This window comes from Symphalangus syndactylus, chromosome 23 (genome assembly GCF_028878055.3).
Source record: "Symphalangus syndactylus isolate Jambi chromosome 23, NHGRI_mSymSyn1-v2.1_pri, whole genome shotgun sequence".
Classification (NCBI taxonomy): domain Eukaryota; kingdom Metazoa; phylum Chordata; class Mammalia; order Primates; family Hylobatidae; genus Symphalangus; species Symphalangus syndactylus.
Window position 1 is genome coordinate 55,426,763 of NC_072445.2, and position 16,639 is coordinate 55,443,401.

A 16,639-nucleotide genomic window follows, 5' to 3' on the forward strand; every position below is an offset into this window, starting at 1 on the left:
GAGCGACAATGGCAGACACTAGAAATGCACGAGCTTCAAACAAGAATAATGAAGGGACCCCAATGGGCTGCTGCCAGACATGCTGGTTTTGAGGAGATGTCTCCTCCGTGTCACAATGTGGCCACTGCCCCATCACTTAATACCTTGGGCATTACTTTTCATCTATGATATGAGGTTAAAGTCAGGGACTTCAGGGTTTTATAACCACCACCATCTCCAAAGGAAGAAGCCTAAAAATCACACAATTACTGAGAAACACAGAAAAGAAACACTAGCCCCCTCTTCTCCCCAACAGCCCGAGAGGAAGGTGCCAGGGTCAGGAGAGCCTGCACTTCCTGGTCAGGAGAGCTGGCCACATGCAGTGATGGCCCAGAGGGTACTGAAACACCAGTGCCACCACAAGGCTGTGCAGGCTGCCATCACACAGGGACGAAGGTCCCCAGATGGCGGGTAATGAGTCTTAGTGACCTTTGTACTAAACCTAGGCCTGGCCCAGGACACCCCTTAAGTGGGGGTGGGGCATGGGATGAAATTTCCCAAAGGCACCGGGCGTGGTGGCTCACGCCTATAATCCCAGCACTTTGGGAGGCCGAGGTGGGTGGATCACAAGGTCAGGAGATCGAGACCATCCTGGCTAACATGGTGAAACCCCGTCTCTACTAAAAATACAAAAAATAAGTTAGGCGTGGCGGTGTGCGTCTGTAGTCCCAGCTACTCGGGAGGCTGAGGGAGACGAATGGCGTGAACCCCGGAGGCGGAGTTTGCAGTGAACCGAGATCATGCCACTGCACTCCAGCCTGGGCAAGACTCTTGTCTCAAAAAAAAAAAAGACTTCCCAAAGACATCCAAACCAGTGGCTCTCAGCATCCCCTAGAGGGCTGATGTAAACAGATCACTGGGCCCTACCCGCAGAGTGTCCAAGTCAGAGGGTCTGGGATGGGGCTGACAATGTGCATTTCTAACCAGGTCCCAGGTGATGCTATGTGCTGACCAGGGGACCGCGCTTGGAACCACTGAATGAAGTATCAGTGAAGTTTATAAAAATCGAAAAGGAAAGAAGCCACTGAGACCTGTGTTTCTCTATATGCCAGCAATTAAATGTAGTCCAATCAAAGCCACAAATTCTTGGTAGGACATATCTCTTAGGACCCAGCCCCAGGAAGGCCCCATTCCTGGAGCCAGATCTCAGGCCCCATGAAGAGGCAGAAGGGAAGACCCAGGAATCACACTCTGGCTCTTTGACCACGAGTCACCCTATAAAAAAAAGTGGGACTGACAGACAGGGTCTGGAATAAATAATGGGAAACCCTTTTGGAGAGGAAAAAAGCACCTGGCAATGATAAATTTAAAACAGATTTATAAAACCAGGGGTAAGGACAAACAAATATTCCGTGGTAAGTACCATTAATCTGCAAGAGGAGGTATAGTGAGGAATGCAAATCTCTTAGTTTTAATTGTTCTTTCAAATGTTTCCACTAAAACCAAAGCAAGACAAAACATTTAGAAAAACAAAAGCAAACAGTAAACTCCAGCTGGGGCTGATCTTTATTTCCAGCAACAAAGCCTGGGGGGGGGAATGGGGGGGCGTGGCGGGAGAATGGGTCTCAGGGTACCCAGGACCTCGGGGAAGGGTTCTATCTCAGGTTCAGACAGCAGAAGACAACACCTCTACAGTTGGCTCAATCTCCTTTTAACCTGTAGGGGTACAGGCTGTTTCAACCCTACTCCCAGTACAATAGTCTCCTTAAGGAGACTGAGTCCACGATGTGGCTTCATATCTTCCTACAGATGGGGAATTGCTAGTCAAAATGGCAAACTCCAGATGGTGCCAGACATAACCAACTCCTGTGAGGTTCAGGCATCAGCCACCACGACTTGCTGAGGTTTAGAGTTCAGTGTTTTCCAAACCTGGCACCCCTAAAACCCTTAGGGGAGCTTCAAAATAATGTAAAGCCCTTCCCTCTAGATTCTATGCTTTTGGTGAGGATCAAGAAAGGGAATCATTGTTTAAAAGCCCTGGATGGCTCAGTGTTCCCACAAATCCGTGGACCCTACCCTTCCCTAACACCACTGTCCAAATACCAGAGTGCTATGTCTCTCATATCCTATCTCAAATAAGAGTGTAAGGCCTTTGGTTCCATCCATTCTGGCTTCTCAGGGGCACCTGAGTTCATGGCTAGCAATGCTACAGGGAAGTAAATTTTCTACACAGCTGAATTCTATATATCACTATCTTCAATGACAAAAGGAACACCTTGTTTACATCTTTCTGAAAACCTAAATACTGAATTATTGGCAAGGTATACATTCAAATAACTTGCTTTATGAGAAAAATGAGTTGCACTATTTTCCTTATTATAACAGTTATCTTCAACAGTATCCACCCAGATATCATACACGCACGCCCACATAACAAGCTCAAAGACTAGATGGATCTCACCCACAACACAGAAAAGCGAAGTTCAAACAAATAAATTACAAAGACTGAAAAGGGCAAGTGTCACTGGCCGTCTTCCTCCTGGACACCCAGAGGGTCCGTGTTCTAGGCCCACCATAGAGGGCCATAGAGACCACAGAGAGGCCATAAGGGAGCTGAAAAGCTAACATGGGAAGCAATCTGCCCCTTAAGCTGCTCCATGTGTCCTAAAATGGAGAAATAAAACAGAACCAACAACCCAGCCAGCACCACCACTGTGGGGAAACCTGCGACCTACTAATCTAACAAAAAGATGCCCCTTTTCTGGGCCTGGACTTGTCTCTAAGGAGCCAGTGCTTCATTGGTACAAAAGAAAAGAATGGAGGAAGGCATTGTCTTACCTTGCTACCGAAGGTCTCCCTCAACCCACCTCTGTATCAATTAAAACCACACAGCCCCAGTTATGCAGCCAATGCACTACAAGGAAGGTCACCGCTGCGCGTCCTGAGGGATTCCACGTAAAAGCACACACAGGAAGTCATCTGAGCTCACTGAAGAATTAGCGCCGAAGTGGGCTACAGCAGGACCCTCCATTGAATGACAATACATTTCAGCTGAGCAGCTTTATACATCAGTGCTTGAAGTTGCTCCTTCTCTCAGCTCTGTTGTGGATTTCTGGCTTCTCAGTGCATTGCCCCCTAGCCCCCAACCCAGCTCTGCAGAAAGTGAGGTGTCTGCAGCGTGTGCTCCTTGGCCTATAGCCATCCGTCATCTGTATCTCAGGTGATCCCAGGCACACGGCCATGAGATACTAGAGCAACCCCTCCTAGTCATAAGAGAATGGTTTCAATTTAACAGGCAAGGTTGAGAGCATTTTCAAGTTACATTCAGCCAGATGAATACTTGCAACAATCCCTCATTCTTCTTGCAGAAGGGATATAAGGTGAGAGATATGAAAGTCCAGGACCTCAAAAGTTCCTACCTGACTTTGTTCTTAATAACAGAAATTCCATCTTAAAAACTGTACCCAATCCACACTCTGTGTGCTTGCTTTAAGAATATAAAATCCCTCCCCCTCCACCCTTATGGGTTTTTCTCCACCCCACCACCGACACACACAATATTTAAATCAACTCAATATGATGACAGATGAAAAGGAGAAACATGCACTTCCAAGGCAGAGCAGAAGATGAGAAATGACTGTGATGTTTTTGGTTAACTAAGCAAAAATGTTTCAGTCGCTCAAGATTATGACGCTGTCCTCAGTTCAACCTCAGATTCACTGGCAAGTTCTTCTTCCCCACGAGAGGGAGCCGTTGAGCCGAAGCCTCTGCCGGCCTTTCAAAACAGAGCCAGAGGCCCAGAGAGAGAAACAGTTGGTGGCTGGGGGTAGTCCATTTGCACTTTAAAACTTGAATCAAAAACAAAGAGCCTAAACAGAAGCGAAATGCACTGGACAGACAGTGAGTTATGGAAGGGGAGGAGCAGCCTGCTCAAACACTGACCGCAGCAGCAGATGGGCAGGAGCCTTCTAGCCAAGGCCAAGGCCAAGGCGAATGTGCTCTAAAAGAGATGCCTGGATTCTACTGGGGCATGTAGATGTACCTATAACCTCTCCTCCCACTGAAGGCAATGTAACTGAGTCGCAAATACCACACCACCAGCAAGTGCAATTCAAATGACATTATGATGTCATGAGAAGAAAACCTTTAACATTTTTTAAAACTAATACGATTTTCTAGGTTTCCTTCTCAATAGTCGTATTTTCCAGAACTTTAAAAGAATATTCTCAATTCCTTGGCCCTCTCTGAATCTTACTGGGGCAGGACTTTTCTGCAACGCTTGTACATTTTCATATGAAAACCTCTTCAGTGACAGTAGCCTATAGCTCAGTGGAAGGTCCTGCAAAACCAGTGGGATTAGCCAGTTCATCATTTTCTTCTCACACTCAGCCTCAGCATAAGAAATGAGAATCACATGTGGCCACATCTGGTGCAATATCCTGGCTTACAAACCACACAAATTTCTACACGAGTACAAAACCTGCTCATGACTCTCTTGGAAAACTAATACTTCAAAACCCTTGCTAGAAATAAAGCTCGTCTGTTGGACTATCCTAAACTTGTTACTTTCTGTCACTGCACGTAAGCAGAAGTACTGTTGCAGGAAAGCAACAGAAAAACACCATTTGCTCCTTGGTGAGACCCTTACCATACAACCAAATTATTACCCAGGGGCACTCCCAGCCCCGTGACAACTGCAATGTTATACAGGCATGTGCATTCCATGACAAAGACAGCTCATTTGGTATAATAGAGAGTTAAATGGCCGGCCAGAGCCCTCTCACCAAGAAAAAGGCGTAGGTGAGGTATGCACTGGTGTGTTCTAACTCTCGGGTTCTAGGGACTCCATAAATTGCACACACTATCAGATGGCATTACCCAGTTCACATGAGGGGAAGTGGTTTTAGACTCGGCAGACAGGCGCGTGCCCCCACACAGTTCATTACAGCAAGCAGAGCAAAGGCACTTCTCAGCAGCACCCCCTAAAAATTATATCCCTCCACAGTTCAGTCACATTTATGCTTTTCTTTTAAGCTGAGCAATAACAAAAAAAAAATCCACATATCATATTTGAAATGAAAGATCAGAGTATCCTCTGGGCCCATATCTTTCAAGCAGTTGAAAAGATGAAAGGTCACAGTCTAATCACTTGTATCAAGCAGTCACAAGGGAATCTACAATTTGCTTTTATTGACCTTATTTTCAGAGTACTTAATAGGATCTGAGCGTTTGAAAATTCTCCTTTCATTTCTCACAATGTCCCCGTATAAGGAGTTGGCAAGACTGGCTCCAAAGGAATAACAGGGCCCAGGAAGGTTAAATATCACATCTCAAGTCTCACTGAAGCTCAGAGTCAGAGCCAAATTAGAATCTGGAGCCATGGATCATCCCATCTGGGCTGGTTAGACTGGAACAGGGAGGGAGAAGGAGAGCGAAGAGGTACAAAGTGGGGAAACGGTGACAGGAAAGGATCCCCATCAACACCTGCAGGATCGCCCTGCATGAGCATATGGCGCTACCTGCAGGGACTCTACCCTGAGCCCTGGCATGAACTCAGAGGACAGAGGCCTGCTGTGTGAGGGGCACCCCAGGACCTCTTTCCTGCACCTAAGATCCTGCACAGGGAACAGGTCACACGAACACCCCATGGAGCACGGGGGCAGGCAGGGCCATCCCAGGCTAACGCGGTACTTGCTGTTCCTCCTCAGCTCTTTAATCTGTCCAACTGTGCTAATTCCTCTCATCCCCTTAAAAACGAAAACCTTGAACTGAATGAAGGCCAAGTGCTGAGAGTGAGCTCTGACCAGCTGAGACGACAGGCGTATCCCACGCATCCCTGTTCGTGACCGCGCAAGAGGATGTGCGTACCCGTGTCTGTCCGTGCATTAGAACATGAACAGTCACATGTACATGACTCAGGTCCTCTGCCACCCTTCATTCCTGCCTCGCCATCCAAGGATGGGTTCTCAGGGCAGAAAAGCAAGATCTGGAAGCTCACCTGGATATGGCCCCCAGTTCTGATGTGGCCCAAGAGAATTTTACCACAAGTAAACTCAAAAACTCAAAAAAGCAAAGTGGGATGAATAGAAGATAAACAAAAACAATCAACTTAACCCTACTCTAGGATTCTGGAAAGCAGACAGGATGCAGTCACATGGTATAATCACTGTCTTTCTGTCTCTCTGGGTTGCTTCTAATTCTGTTCTCTTTCATGAGCAAAAATCTTACATTGGAGAGTTCTGTGCAAGTCTCCATCAGACCAACAGCATTGGGAACAGCGGGGGAGTGAAGAATCACACACCCAGGACCAAAGCTCGGTGCCTCCCTGGGCTTTGTGCCTCCAGTGCTGACAATCGGGGGCCCAATGGTTGAGAGACGCCAGGTGAACACATGGTGTGGCCCAATTCCACACCGTGGCTGTTGTCTCTGGGAAAACTGAGGTCTGTTTTGGCAACAGTGGCCAGTGTTTAACACGTGCTAGGTGTGTGTGGACTGTGGAAACATAAATGTGGTGATTCTTGCCATGCCCACCCCCCGCCCCCAACAACTGCATACTATTTGCTAGGTAAAGGTTCACATGCGCATGCGTACATACCTGTCTGCCTATGTATGACTATAGTCACATGTTCACGTTCAAAGAGAAATATCCACGTCACCACCAAGAATGAATGAGAAAGACCACCTCTACCACAAGATGAAATCGAGTATTTTCACACCACAATAACCATGTAAGTCACTCTGCAACACTGCCAGCCAGGAATCTCTTCTGTCCCCTCTACAACTTCCTCTGAAGCTACCTTTAAGAATCATAGCCTCCAGTCTCTTCTAGGGAAGATTTTAACACTCTATGTTTAACTCTGTGAGGGAAGCTCATAAATGATCCCGTGACTCAGCAGATGTTAAAATGGAGTGGGGAAGAGGAGCACCAGGCATCAGTGAAATGCCACCTGTCCGGGGACAAGCCCTCAGCCGTGTGCCTGCAGGAACCTGCCTTTATCCCCACTACTCATCCCTAGGGTTGTGAGAAATCAATGTCCAGGAATGGGAACATCTGGACAGCAATAATAGCCAAGCCCTGAGGGATTCTTCAAAACTGCCTCACCAGAACCGGCATTATCTGTGGCCCTGTTGGGGGCAAGGGGGTGGCGGGGGGGACAGTGCAGGATAGGCAGGGGCAGGAGGTGGTCACGGTGGCAGCCACCTACACTCTGTGGATGCTACAGCCTGGGACTCAAATGCCTTCAGTGGAAGAGGTGCCACCCAGCCATACCCAGTTCCACAGACTGCTGGGCAGGGCACACAACATGCACATATTCTGCTTCAAAGGCCAGGTGGTGAAATGTTAACTTGTCACATCAAAAAGAACAGAAAAGTAAACTAGGATCATCCACTAACAGAACTATCCCATTTGCAGGCCTGTTTTAAAACCTACCCTCAGAAAAACATGTTCCCTGCCACTCTAACGCTCATCTGGAGGCCAGGGTGGGTGGGTGGGAGAAGGCTTAAGTAAAAAAGTGAGTTCACTTTCTTGGTGAATGCAGTTGGTGAATGCAGTGGCACCCAGGGATGAATGCAAATCCAACTGATGGATCTTCGCAGGACGAAAGGTGCAGGTGCCTGCAGCTCATGCAAAGGTGCACTCTGTCTCTCCCTGTCTTGCTTCTGAGCATCACCTCCTGCTTCTTGAGCCCTCTGAAGATGAAGTTTTAGCTCGGTGAAGTGAAGTGGGAAACCGGGGTCTGGCACACATGTAGGCACCCCTGCTGGACTTTACCTGTTTCCGTAAGTCCTGAGCCGACCGATGCAGAGGGGGGTGGTGATGGTTGGCAGCAAGCCCCTTGGTCGAGGAACCCGTGGAGGGGGCCGCTGCAGGGTGGTTCGCTGAAGCCTGCTCCCGGCGGCTGTCAGCCCGGTGATCGCTGTGCTTCTCCTTTGCGGGAGTGGCCTCTTTGCTTTTGTGTTTTTGAACAGGTTCCTTCTCCCGTGTTGACCTGCTGGAACCATTGAAAACTAGAAAGGAAGGAGAAAACAAGAATGAAATCACTACCTTGACCACTACCACGCGAACTACTGATATAGTTTGGCTCTGTGTCCCCACCCAAATCTCATGTCCAACTGTAATCCCCATGTGTTACGGAGGGAGCTGGTGGGAGGTGACTGGATCATGGAGGCCGTTTCCCCTATGCTGTTCTCGTGATAACAAGTGCATTCTCACGAGATCTGATGATTTAAAAGTGTTTCGCACTTCACGCTCTATCTTTCCTGCTGCCACGTAAGAAGTGCTTTGCTTCCCCTTCGACTTCCACAATGACTGTAAGTTTCCTGAGGCCTTCCCAGCCATGCGGACCTGTGAGTCCACTTAATCTCTTTTCTTTATAAATTACCCAGTCTCAGGTAGTATATAGCAGTGTGAGAATGGACTAATACACCTCTACTCCCCGAAGTCAAAAAGAATCAACCATCAAATGTCAGAGCGAGATTCCATCTCCAAAAAAAAAAAAAAAAAAAAAAAAAAAAAGCCTATTCTCAGATTTAAAAGAGATGCATTTTGAGGGCAGAGAGCTACTGACATGCATGGGTTGGGGGCACAGCTGCTTTATCTGACCTATCAGTGACAACAGAGATGAAGAAAGGGATGATGGAACTTTCAGCCAGACCCATTTTCTGTTCCTAAACTCAAAAACAGCAATAGCTAATAGCTAATATTTCTTAAGTGCTTCCTATAAGCCAGGGGAACTATGCTAAAGCCCTGAAGTACACTGAGCCTCTGAATCCTCAGAACAACCCTACTGGACAGGACACTTACAGATGGAGGGTGTACGCGCCTGGCACAGGCCATGCCACCTATCCCTGGCACATGAAGTCAGCCTGCCTCCCAAGCCCACCCCAAACCCCAGGTGGCTACAAGTGAGAATTTCCAGTGAGCATGGTGCTTCCTACCCACGAGGCAGAGACTTCAAAAGAGAACAGGGATGCTTTGGGTTTCTACAGAAAACCAGAAACTAATGTTATGGGTTTATCCTTCTACTTTACAGCCCCTCCCCCATGGAATAAAGGAGCCTTTCACATCCATTTCTCTGGAACCCACAGGCCTTGTCTCCCCACAAACAGTCCAAACAGGGCCCGTTTCTTCAGGGAAGGAGGAAGCACACCCTGTTCCTGGGTTGCTTTAGGCAGATCAGCAAGGGGAAGCTCTAGTGATCTTCTAGCCATCATCCTGCCGGAGGGAGTTTTCAAAAGGTTACTGTGTCCACTCATCCATCTGGCACTTGAGTGACTCCAGGCCACCCCCACCCCAGCCAGGACTGGCAGAACTTCAGGCAGAATTCCCCCACCCCCACAGCAGCAGATGAAAGTGAAAATTATTCCTCCTTTGAGTTGTAAATCTCCTCCTATTGGCTTGCAGAAGGAGAAATCACATCTTTCCTCCTCTAAACATCTTACCAGTCTGTCCTTTTTGAAGACTCCCTTTTCCCCAACATTCAATCTCACACTGAATTTTAAGAGTCCTTTAAATTATATTAATGCCTTATAAATTGCAAATATCGTCCTCTTTTGCCATTTACTTTTTCACTTGCTGTGATGCCAAATCTGCTAACAAATTTCTTTCAGTTTCTTGCTTTCATGCTTAACGTATCCTTCCATATATTTTCTCCCGGTTTTATTAAAGTATAACAATTAAAACGTCAAACTGTAAACATACCATATTAATACATGTATAAAGTGATTAATCAAGCTAATTACCATATCCAATCCCCTTATATACTTTTGTGCTAAGAATATGTAAGATAAGCAACTTTTGAGCATACACTATATTATTAATGACTAGTCACAAGGCTGTCCAGTAGATCTCCAGATTTTCTCTCTCCCCTCGAACCAACTTTGCAAGTAGAATCCGACGTTGCACAACATTCTACTGGATACTCTCAGTTACAGAGAAAATGGAGAGTTTCAAATGGTTGTCATTTATTCTAAGTCTAAGTAACTACCCATTGTCAGAAACCATCAATCATGCCCAAGCTGGCAGTATCTGTGCTAGCTTTCAAGACAAATTAAAAGCAACATCCGCAAGAAGTCATACTTCAATGTGATTAAAAATCAAGCCAAGGGAACATGAATCTAGGCAATTCCTGACTGTTCACCAATTTTCTAAAGCAGTGAACACAGCTTATTAAAATATAGCATGGGAAGTAGTTTTTTTTGTTTGTTTGTTTGTTTTTTTGAGACGGAGTCTCACTCTGTCACCCAGGCTGGAGTGCAGTGGCACGATCTCGGCTCACTGCAAGCTCCGCCTCTCGGGTTCATGCCATTCTCCTGCCTCAGCCTCTCCGAGTAGCTGGGACTACAGGCGCCCGCCACCATGCCCGGCTAATTTTTTGTATTTTTAGTAGAGACGGGGTTTCACCGTGGTCTCGATCTCCTGACCTCGTGATCTACCCGCCTCGGCCTCCCAAAGTGCTGGGATTACAAGCATGAGCCACCGCGCCCGGCCGCCTTTTTTTTTTTTTTTTTCTTAATCTCCAATACTCCTCCAAACTTCTCTGTGCTTTTTCCTGCCATTAAGACATGTCTCATGGTGAGGCCTACTACAAAGCAGCACCAGTTCTATAATTACTTCTCTTTATTCAGTTAACAAAATATTACTGTATGGGTTTGCCGCCCTTCAAAACAGTATCTGCAGCTCATTCCCAGCTCTGTTGTTTGCAGCTGGGCAAGTTATTTAATCCTCAGTTTTCTCATCTATAGACTGGGGATAGCAGATGTTCATGTAGGTAGAACATGTACCACAATGTCTGGGGTTCAGTAGCTACACAGTATTTGGGAGACACTATCACTGCATGTTTAAAAGGGCCATCTCAGGTTACTACACAATCAGATTGTGGGCAAATCTCTTTTTGCCTCATATCCCTCCCTGCAGACAGAATATAAAGAAGGGCTTCAATGCAGACAAACACTGGTCTCAGCAAGACCCAATACAACCTCCTACTCCTCTGGGTCATTAACTTGTCCACACTGACCATGCCTGTTACATCTCCTACTCATGCCAGACCATGAATGAGAGTCTGTGGACAAAGTCCAGCGGAGCCAGGTGCCTCCTAACACTTGCCAGTATCACTTTCATGGGAAAAAGAGGAGTAGCTAATCACTTGCCTGAGCAAAAAGAAATACAACACTGAAAACACATCCCAATTTTCCACTAGCGATGTATGGTCAGATCAGTGGATCTCAAAGGAGATTTAGAGACCCTTCAAGGACCTAGAAACCCTTGCAAGAGATGTGCTAGTGTCGAAACTATTTCATAATAATATAAAGACATTATTTGCCTTTACAATGGGTAGACATCTGCACTGATGGCACAAAAAATGGTAGGTTAACTATAAGGGAAATGCAAATCAAAACCACAATGAGATACACCACTTTACATCAACTAGGATGTAAAGTCGTATCATAAAGATGGATAATGATGACTGATCGCAAGGATGTGGAGAAGCTGTAACCCTCACACACTACGGAAATGCAAAATGGTTTCTCCTTTTCAGATGGTTCCTCTCAAGGAGAAACGTAGGAGTTCCCATATAACCCACCAATTCCATTTCCAGGAATGTACACAAAGGAAATAAAAAATATGTCCACATAAAAACTTGCACACAAATATTCATAGCAGAATTATTTTACTAATCGTTAAAAATTGGGGGAAATCCCCGAAGATCCAACTGATATTTATTCAGATAAACATAAAGTGGTATATCCATACAATGAAGTATTAGCCATAAAAATGAAATCCAGTATTGATACATGCTACAGTACATTTAATGGGTATATTCTATGTGTGAATTATATCTCAACAAAATATATTTTTATATTTTTAAAATATGGGTGAAATCACTGGTACTTTAGCATAAAATGGCACCAAACTACTGTACACTAATCTAATACGCATTTCATCCCTGCTACCATGGATTAGTAGCAGTTAAAAAAAAAAAGAATCAGTTTCACTTAAGAATGACCTTGATAAAGTCATACAGTGAGTATGACTCAATCATGGCCCCTGAGCACACATACTTTGTGTGACAAGATGCTATTACACATAAAGCACTTCTCCTGTATACAGAAATACAATGATCATCTCTAGGGAAAAGCACTTGTGTGATGTGCAAGTTTTGGGCTAGCCCCTTTTTTTCATAGGATGTTATTTTTATTTCAAGAAGGACCAACACACTATAGTTCTTCAGACTTACTTATCTGTAGTTTTTACTTAGTTACTAGATTTTATCAAAAATGAAGCAAGCCTGTCTATTCAAGGAACAGAATGCATGCTTTCAGGCAAAAATTAGAATTTCAGAAAACCAGTATCTGCCATCATGAGTTCGACAGAAATTCTTTGATGATGTACCCTTGTCCATTACCAAAGGTGCTAACAAGAACTCACTGAACCATTATTTTCAAATGAACAACACAGGATGCTACAAAATAGTGCATGGGTTAAAGGTCCGTTCAAAGAAAAAGAAAAACCAATGTATATTAATGTAACAGTAAGAAAAGTTCACTGATACAGGTACAGGTTCCCAGAGCAACCGACTTGTAAGAAACTACCACTTGTAGAGCCTACTGTCCTATTAAGTACTGAAATCATCTACAAAGGCCATTTCCCATGTACGTAAATATTTATCCGAAGCTGATTTTCTTCATATACATCAATCAAACTATGTACTGCAACACTCAAGAGATGAATATAGAAGCAATCATAATATGGCTGTATCCTACTTAGTAAGGCATTAACGGGATTAACAAAAAGGTCAAATAATGTAACTCTTAAGTTTTTGGTTTTGGACTATGATTATTTTTCATTAAAAAATGCTCTATGTGTTTAACATGTAACTGGTTTGTGTCACTTTTTAAATGAATAACTATCTTAAAGTGTCTTTACTTTTAATTCTAATATGGTAGATATGAGAATTAAAGCTGATATTAATAAATATAATCCACATTAATAAGCCTTTTGGGGTCCCTCAATAACTTCTAAAAGTAGAAAGGGGTCTGGAATTCAAAATGCCTGAAACCCTGGGGCCAGATCATCTGTTCCATTAATCCTTACATGATGATTTCAAGAAGCTTGATGTGTCCCATAAAACTGACAGAAGTCACCTGTTCAGTGATAAATCACTTGGCAGGGCAAGGCCAGTTGCTAAGCTGGGACTTTCACAGACACTTGAAGAGTGTGACTGTTGTTAGTCGGCAGTATCTTTGTTATCTGAAAAAAACAGATCCTTCATTGCAGTATCCGTACCTGAAACCAGATGCACAACTCTGGTTGTATTTTGAGGTCACAAAACCTACTGCTCAGGAAAATACTATGGACAGCAAAGCGGTCAGTACTAGGATTATAGCAAAGGGGAACGGGAGGTGAGAGGGAGGCAGGTGAAATTAACATAGTGAACCAAACTGGCCACCCTGAGGACTTCAGCAAGGTACTCTACTAAAGAATATTTTGATGAGATATCTGGAAATGGAAGAGTTTTCAAACATACAGAAATTAAAAACTGAATCAAATTAACTTTCATTTGCAAACAAAGAGAAGGTTTCCAAGCAAACCCACTTTTTGTAACCATCATGCTGTTTTAGAGCAGTGATATACCAAATGGCAAACATAGCCAGAAAGTCAAATCATGTGTTAGACGGGAAAGGGGGCAGGGGGAGGACTGGGCAACACCAACAGAGCCAAAGACAAGGTATATTTTGTACTCAACAGCTCATTAATTTTAAGTGTCGTGGGAACCTGCCAGTTTTACTCCTCCAAGTAATTATCTTTTGTCTTAATTTGTAAGATTCGAGAAAGGGAGAGAAGAGGAAAGGAAAAAAAATATTCACTCTCACAGGCAAAGATTAAACCCTGTGAACGTAAGAGAGAGAAAGACAGAAAGTTCAATGTATAGAAGTCCTCCACACACTGTCCCCAATTAAAAGAAATAATTGGACTAGTTTCTTTAAGGAGAGAAAAAAAGCGTTCATCACTGTGAACCATATTAGGAAACTGTATTGTACTCAGATACAAATAGCTTTACATTAACGAACAGAGACAAATATACTGATTTGTATACACATACTCTGAAAGTTAAACGGCCTATAGAAAAGTGTTTTCACACCACGGCAGGCAAAATCTTTAAATCCAAAGGCTGTTATTTTGATTTAGGGTCACCTCATCCCTGAGAAGGTAAGATTTGCTCCCAATGAGGGATGAAAAAGATATGGGCAAAAGAAGTTACTTTAGAAACGTATTTAATAGCAATCCTGTAACAATTTGAAAGGTAGAGAGCTACACTTTCCTAGGGGAATTCACATCCATACCTCCAGGGAGCTTGTCCTAAACAATGTTCCCCAAAAGCTTTGTTCACATATTTAGATGCTGACACGAGTTTCCTGGAAGAGACCCTCAAGGAAGGCAGCCCTATGAAAAACTGACTGCAAGGTTTTTAATACCCTCACTCCATACACAGACTCTTGATTTTGATTTCTAGTTCTGCTCACCAACCCCATTTGGGCCTCAATTCCCTGAACTACAGACCAGCTGGCTGCTTCCTCTTATCTGCCCTCCAGGACTTGCTGAAGTATTTTGAATAAAGTATATAAGTGCTTTGCGTTCTTCAGAGAAAGGAGTTATGCAAATGTAAGAAGGATGATCTTTTCGAAAGCTCTTGCTGCAATGGCAAAGATCCACATGTGAAAAATATAACTTTTAGAGAAAGCTGACAAAGCTGGCCTTCTACTTTTACCTGTCTCCAAGAGCCATGCCTCCCAGAACCAGATGCCCCTATCTTGACAATTACCCACACTAATAAAGGCACCTCATCCAAACATAAGAGGGAATCCTGATGTGTATTATTAGATTATTAGATGTGTATGAAACAGGAGTCCTTACTTGGCATTGAGCAAAAGTTATAAGATATCCTGGGATTATGCAGTGTATGACCTGAAATAATACAGTTCAGAAGGCCTAACCTCCTTGAAAGAGAAAAATCTAGACAAGGACCATTACAGAAAGTCAGCCCGAAACATCTGCTAGCAAGGCAACAAAGGAAAAGAAGACCCTGAAGATGGGACCGAACTAATCCCCAAATTAAACCAAATTAAAATACCTTCTTCCTGTCCACACCCCAAAACAAATGAAAGGGGCAAAAAAAAAGAATCACTGTAAATAAAGAAGAAATGTGTTAAGCAAGGGAAAAGAGATCCACAGCAAGTTTCTGATCTCAAGCCAGATATTTAAATGTACGCTTCATGTCATTACATGGCATCCCTTACTTGGGCAAGACACAGACTCCGCCAATTGGCTGGCATTAAATCCCTGTTACTGTACAAAAGCCACACTTGCTCCCTGGAGCCAGTTCAACTTTGAGTCACTATTGTCTGAAAACAATGGAATGTCTGCCAACCTGTGCCAACAGTTCAAATGGATTTTAATGTAGCATGTGTGAGTGCTGTAACCCGGTTTGCCCTGGGCCAAAACAACTCCACCAACGTAGCTACAGCAACCACGTGTAAAACTAGGGAAAGCTGCGAGAACACAGCTTAGGTGAGCAAAAGCCCCATTATCACCTTGCACCCAGCCAGCAGCTCACTCACACAGGGAACAAACGTCAACCTGGGATGCAAAGGACGGAACCTTCAGCTGCCTCTGTACTCCGAAACTCCAGTATCATAAGCAAATTCTACTGGTTTACAGGCTTTGTAAAACCCTCCTGGAACTTTCATACAATGAAATCTCTTTCACTTTGATCACAATTATCACAGAAATCCGGAAATGGAATGTTTAAAGCCAATCACATCTTTTTCCTTTTCTGTAGAAGAACTTCAATTCTGTAATATTTTTCCCACCAATTACCACTTGGTTGCCACTCTCGTCATGATCTACAAGTGTGAATGCATTATGTGCAATGATAAAATAACAGACTTGGATGTATCTGCCCTTTACACAAATTTCTTACATATATTCCTGCTAACATACGACACTAAAAATTAAAAGACCTTTATGAGAATATAAAGGTCAGGACAACAGAAAGACCATAAATCAGGATGAATGGTTTTTGTCATTGAAAAATGACTTCTTGGCCCTCCTGGCCCCCAAAAGCGCTGAGGAAAGGACAGCAGACCCGATGATTACCAGCCCCGCGGCCTGTGTGGGCATCAGTCGCTCTAAAATGTTTGCATTAACGGAAAGGGAGGAACAGCTGGACAAATGGCCTTATGAGGCAATGGGCAGTTGGTCTGCAAGGGTCTCCTGCTTTACCACTGGCAAGAATCAAGGCAAGAGCACAGAACTGCAGGTTACACTCAGAAAAGGATGGCGTTAACTCCTAAAGAACAAACAAATAAAATGTTGCTGCAGTTTTGGGTTTCATAAAACCCTAAATCCGGCCGGGCACAGTGGCTCACACCTGTAATCTCAACACTTTGGGAGGCCGAGGCAGGCGGATCACATGAGCTCGGGAGAGCAGCCTGGCCAACATAGTAAAAACCCCATCTTTACTAAAAGTAGAAAAATTAGCCGGGCGTGGTGGCAGGCACCTGTAATCCCAGCTACTCAGGAGGCTGAGGCAGGAGAACAGCTTGAACCCGGGAGGTGGAGACTGCAGTGAGCCGAGATCGCGCCACTGCACTCCAG

At 44.4% G+C, this 16,639-nt stretch overlaps 1 protein-coding gene across 8 annotated transcripts in view; it reads right to left on the bottom strand.

Moving 5' to 3' along the window:
• JARID2 (jumonji and AT-rich interaction domain containing 2) overlaps nt 1-16,639 on the bottom strand; it is a 282,213-nt gene that overhangs the window by 29,019 nt on the left and 236,555 nt on the right. For all 8 annotated transcript variants that reach the window (XM_063632862.1, XM_055264039.2, XM_055264038.2 and 5 more), the window contains one exon: nt 7,754-7,989. In XM_063632862.1, coding sequence (XP_063488932.1) covers nt 7,754-7,989 — 236 coding nt within the window. The remainder of the gene's footprint in view (nt 1-7,753; nt 7,990-16,639) is intronic.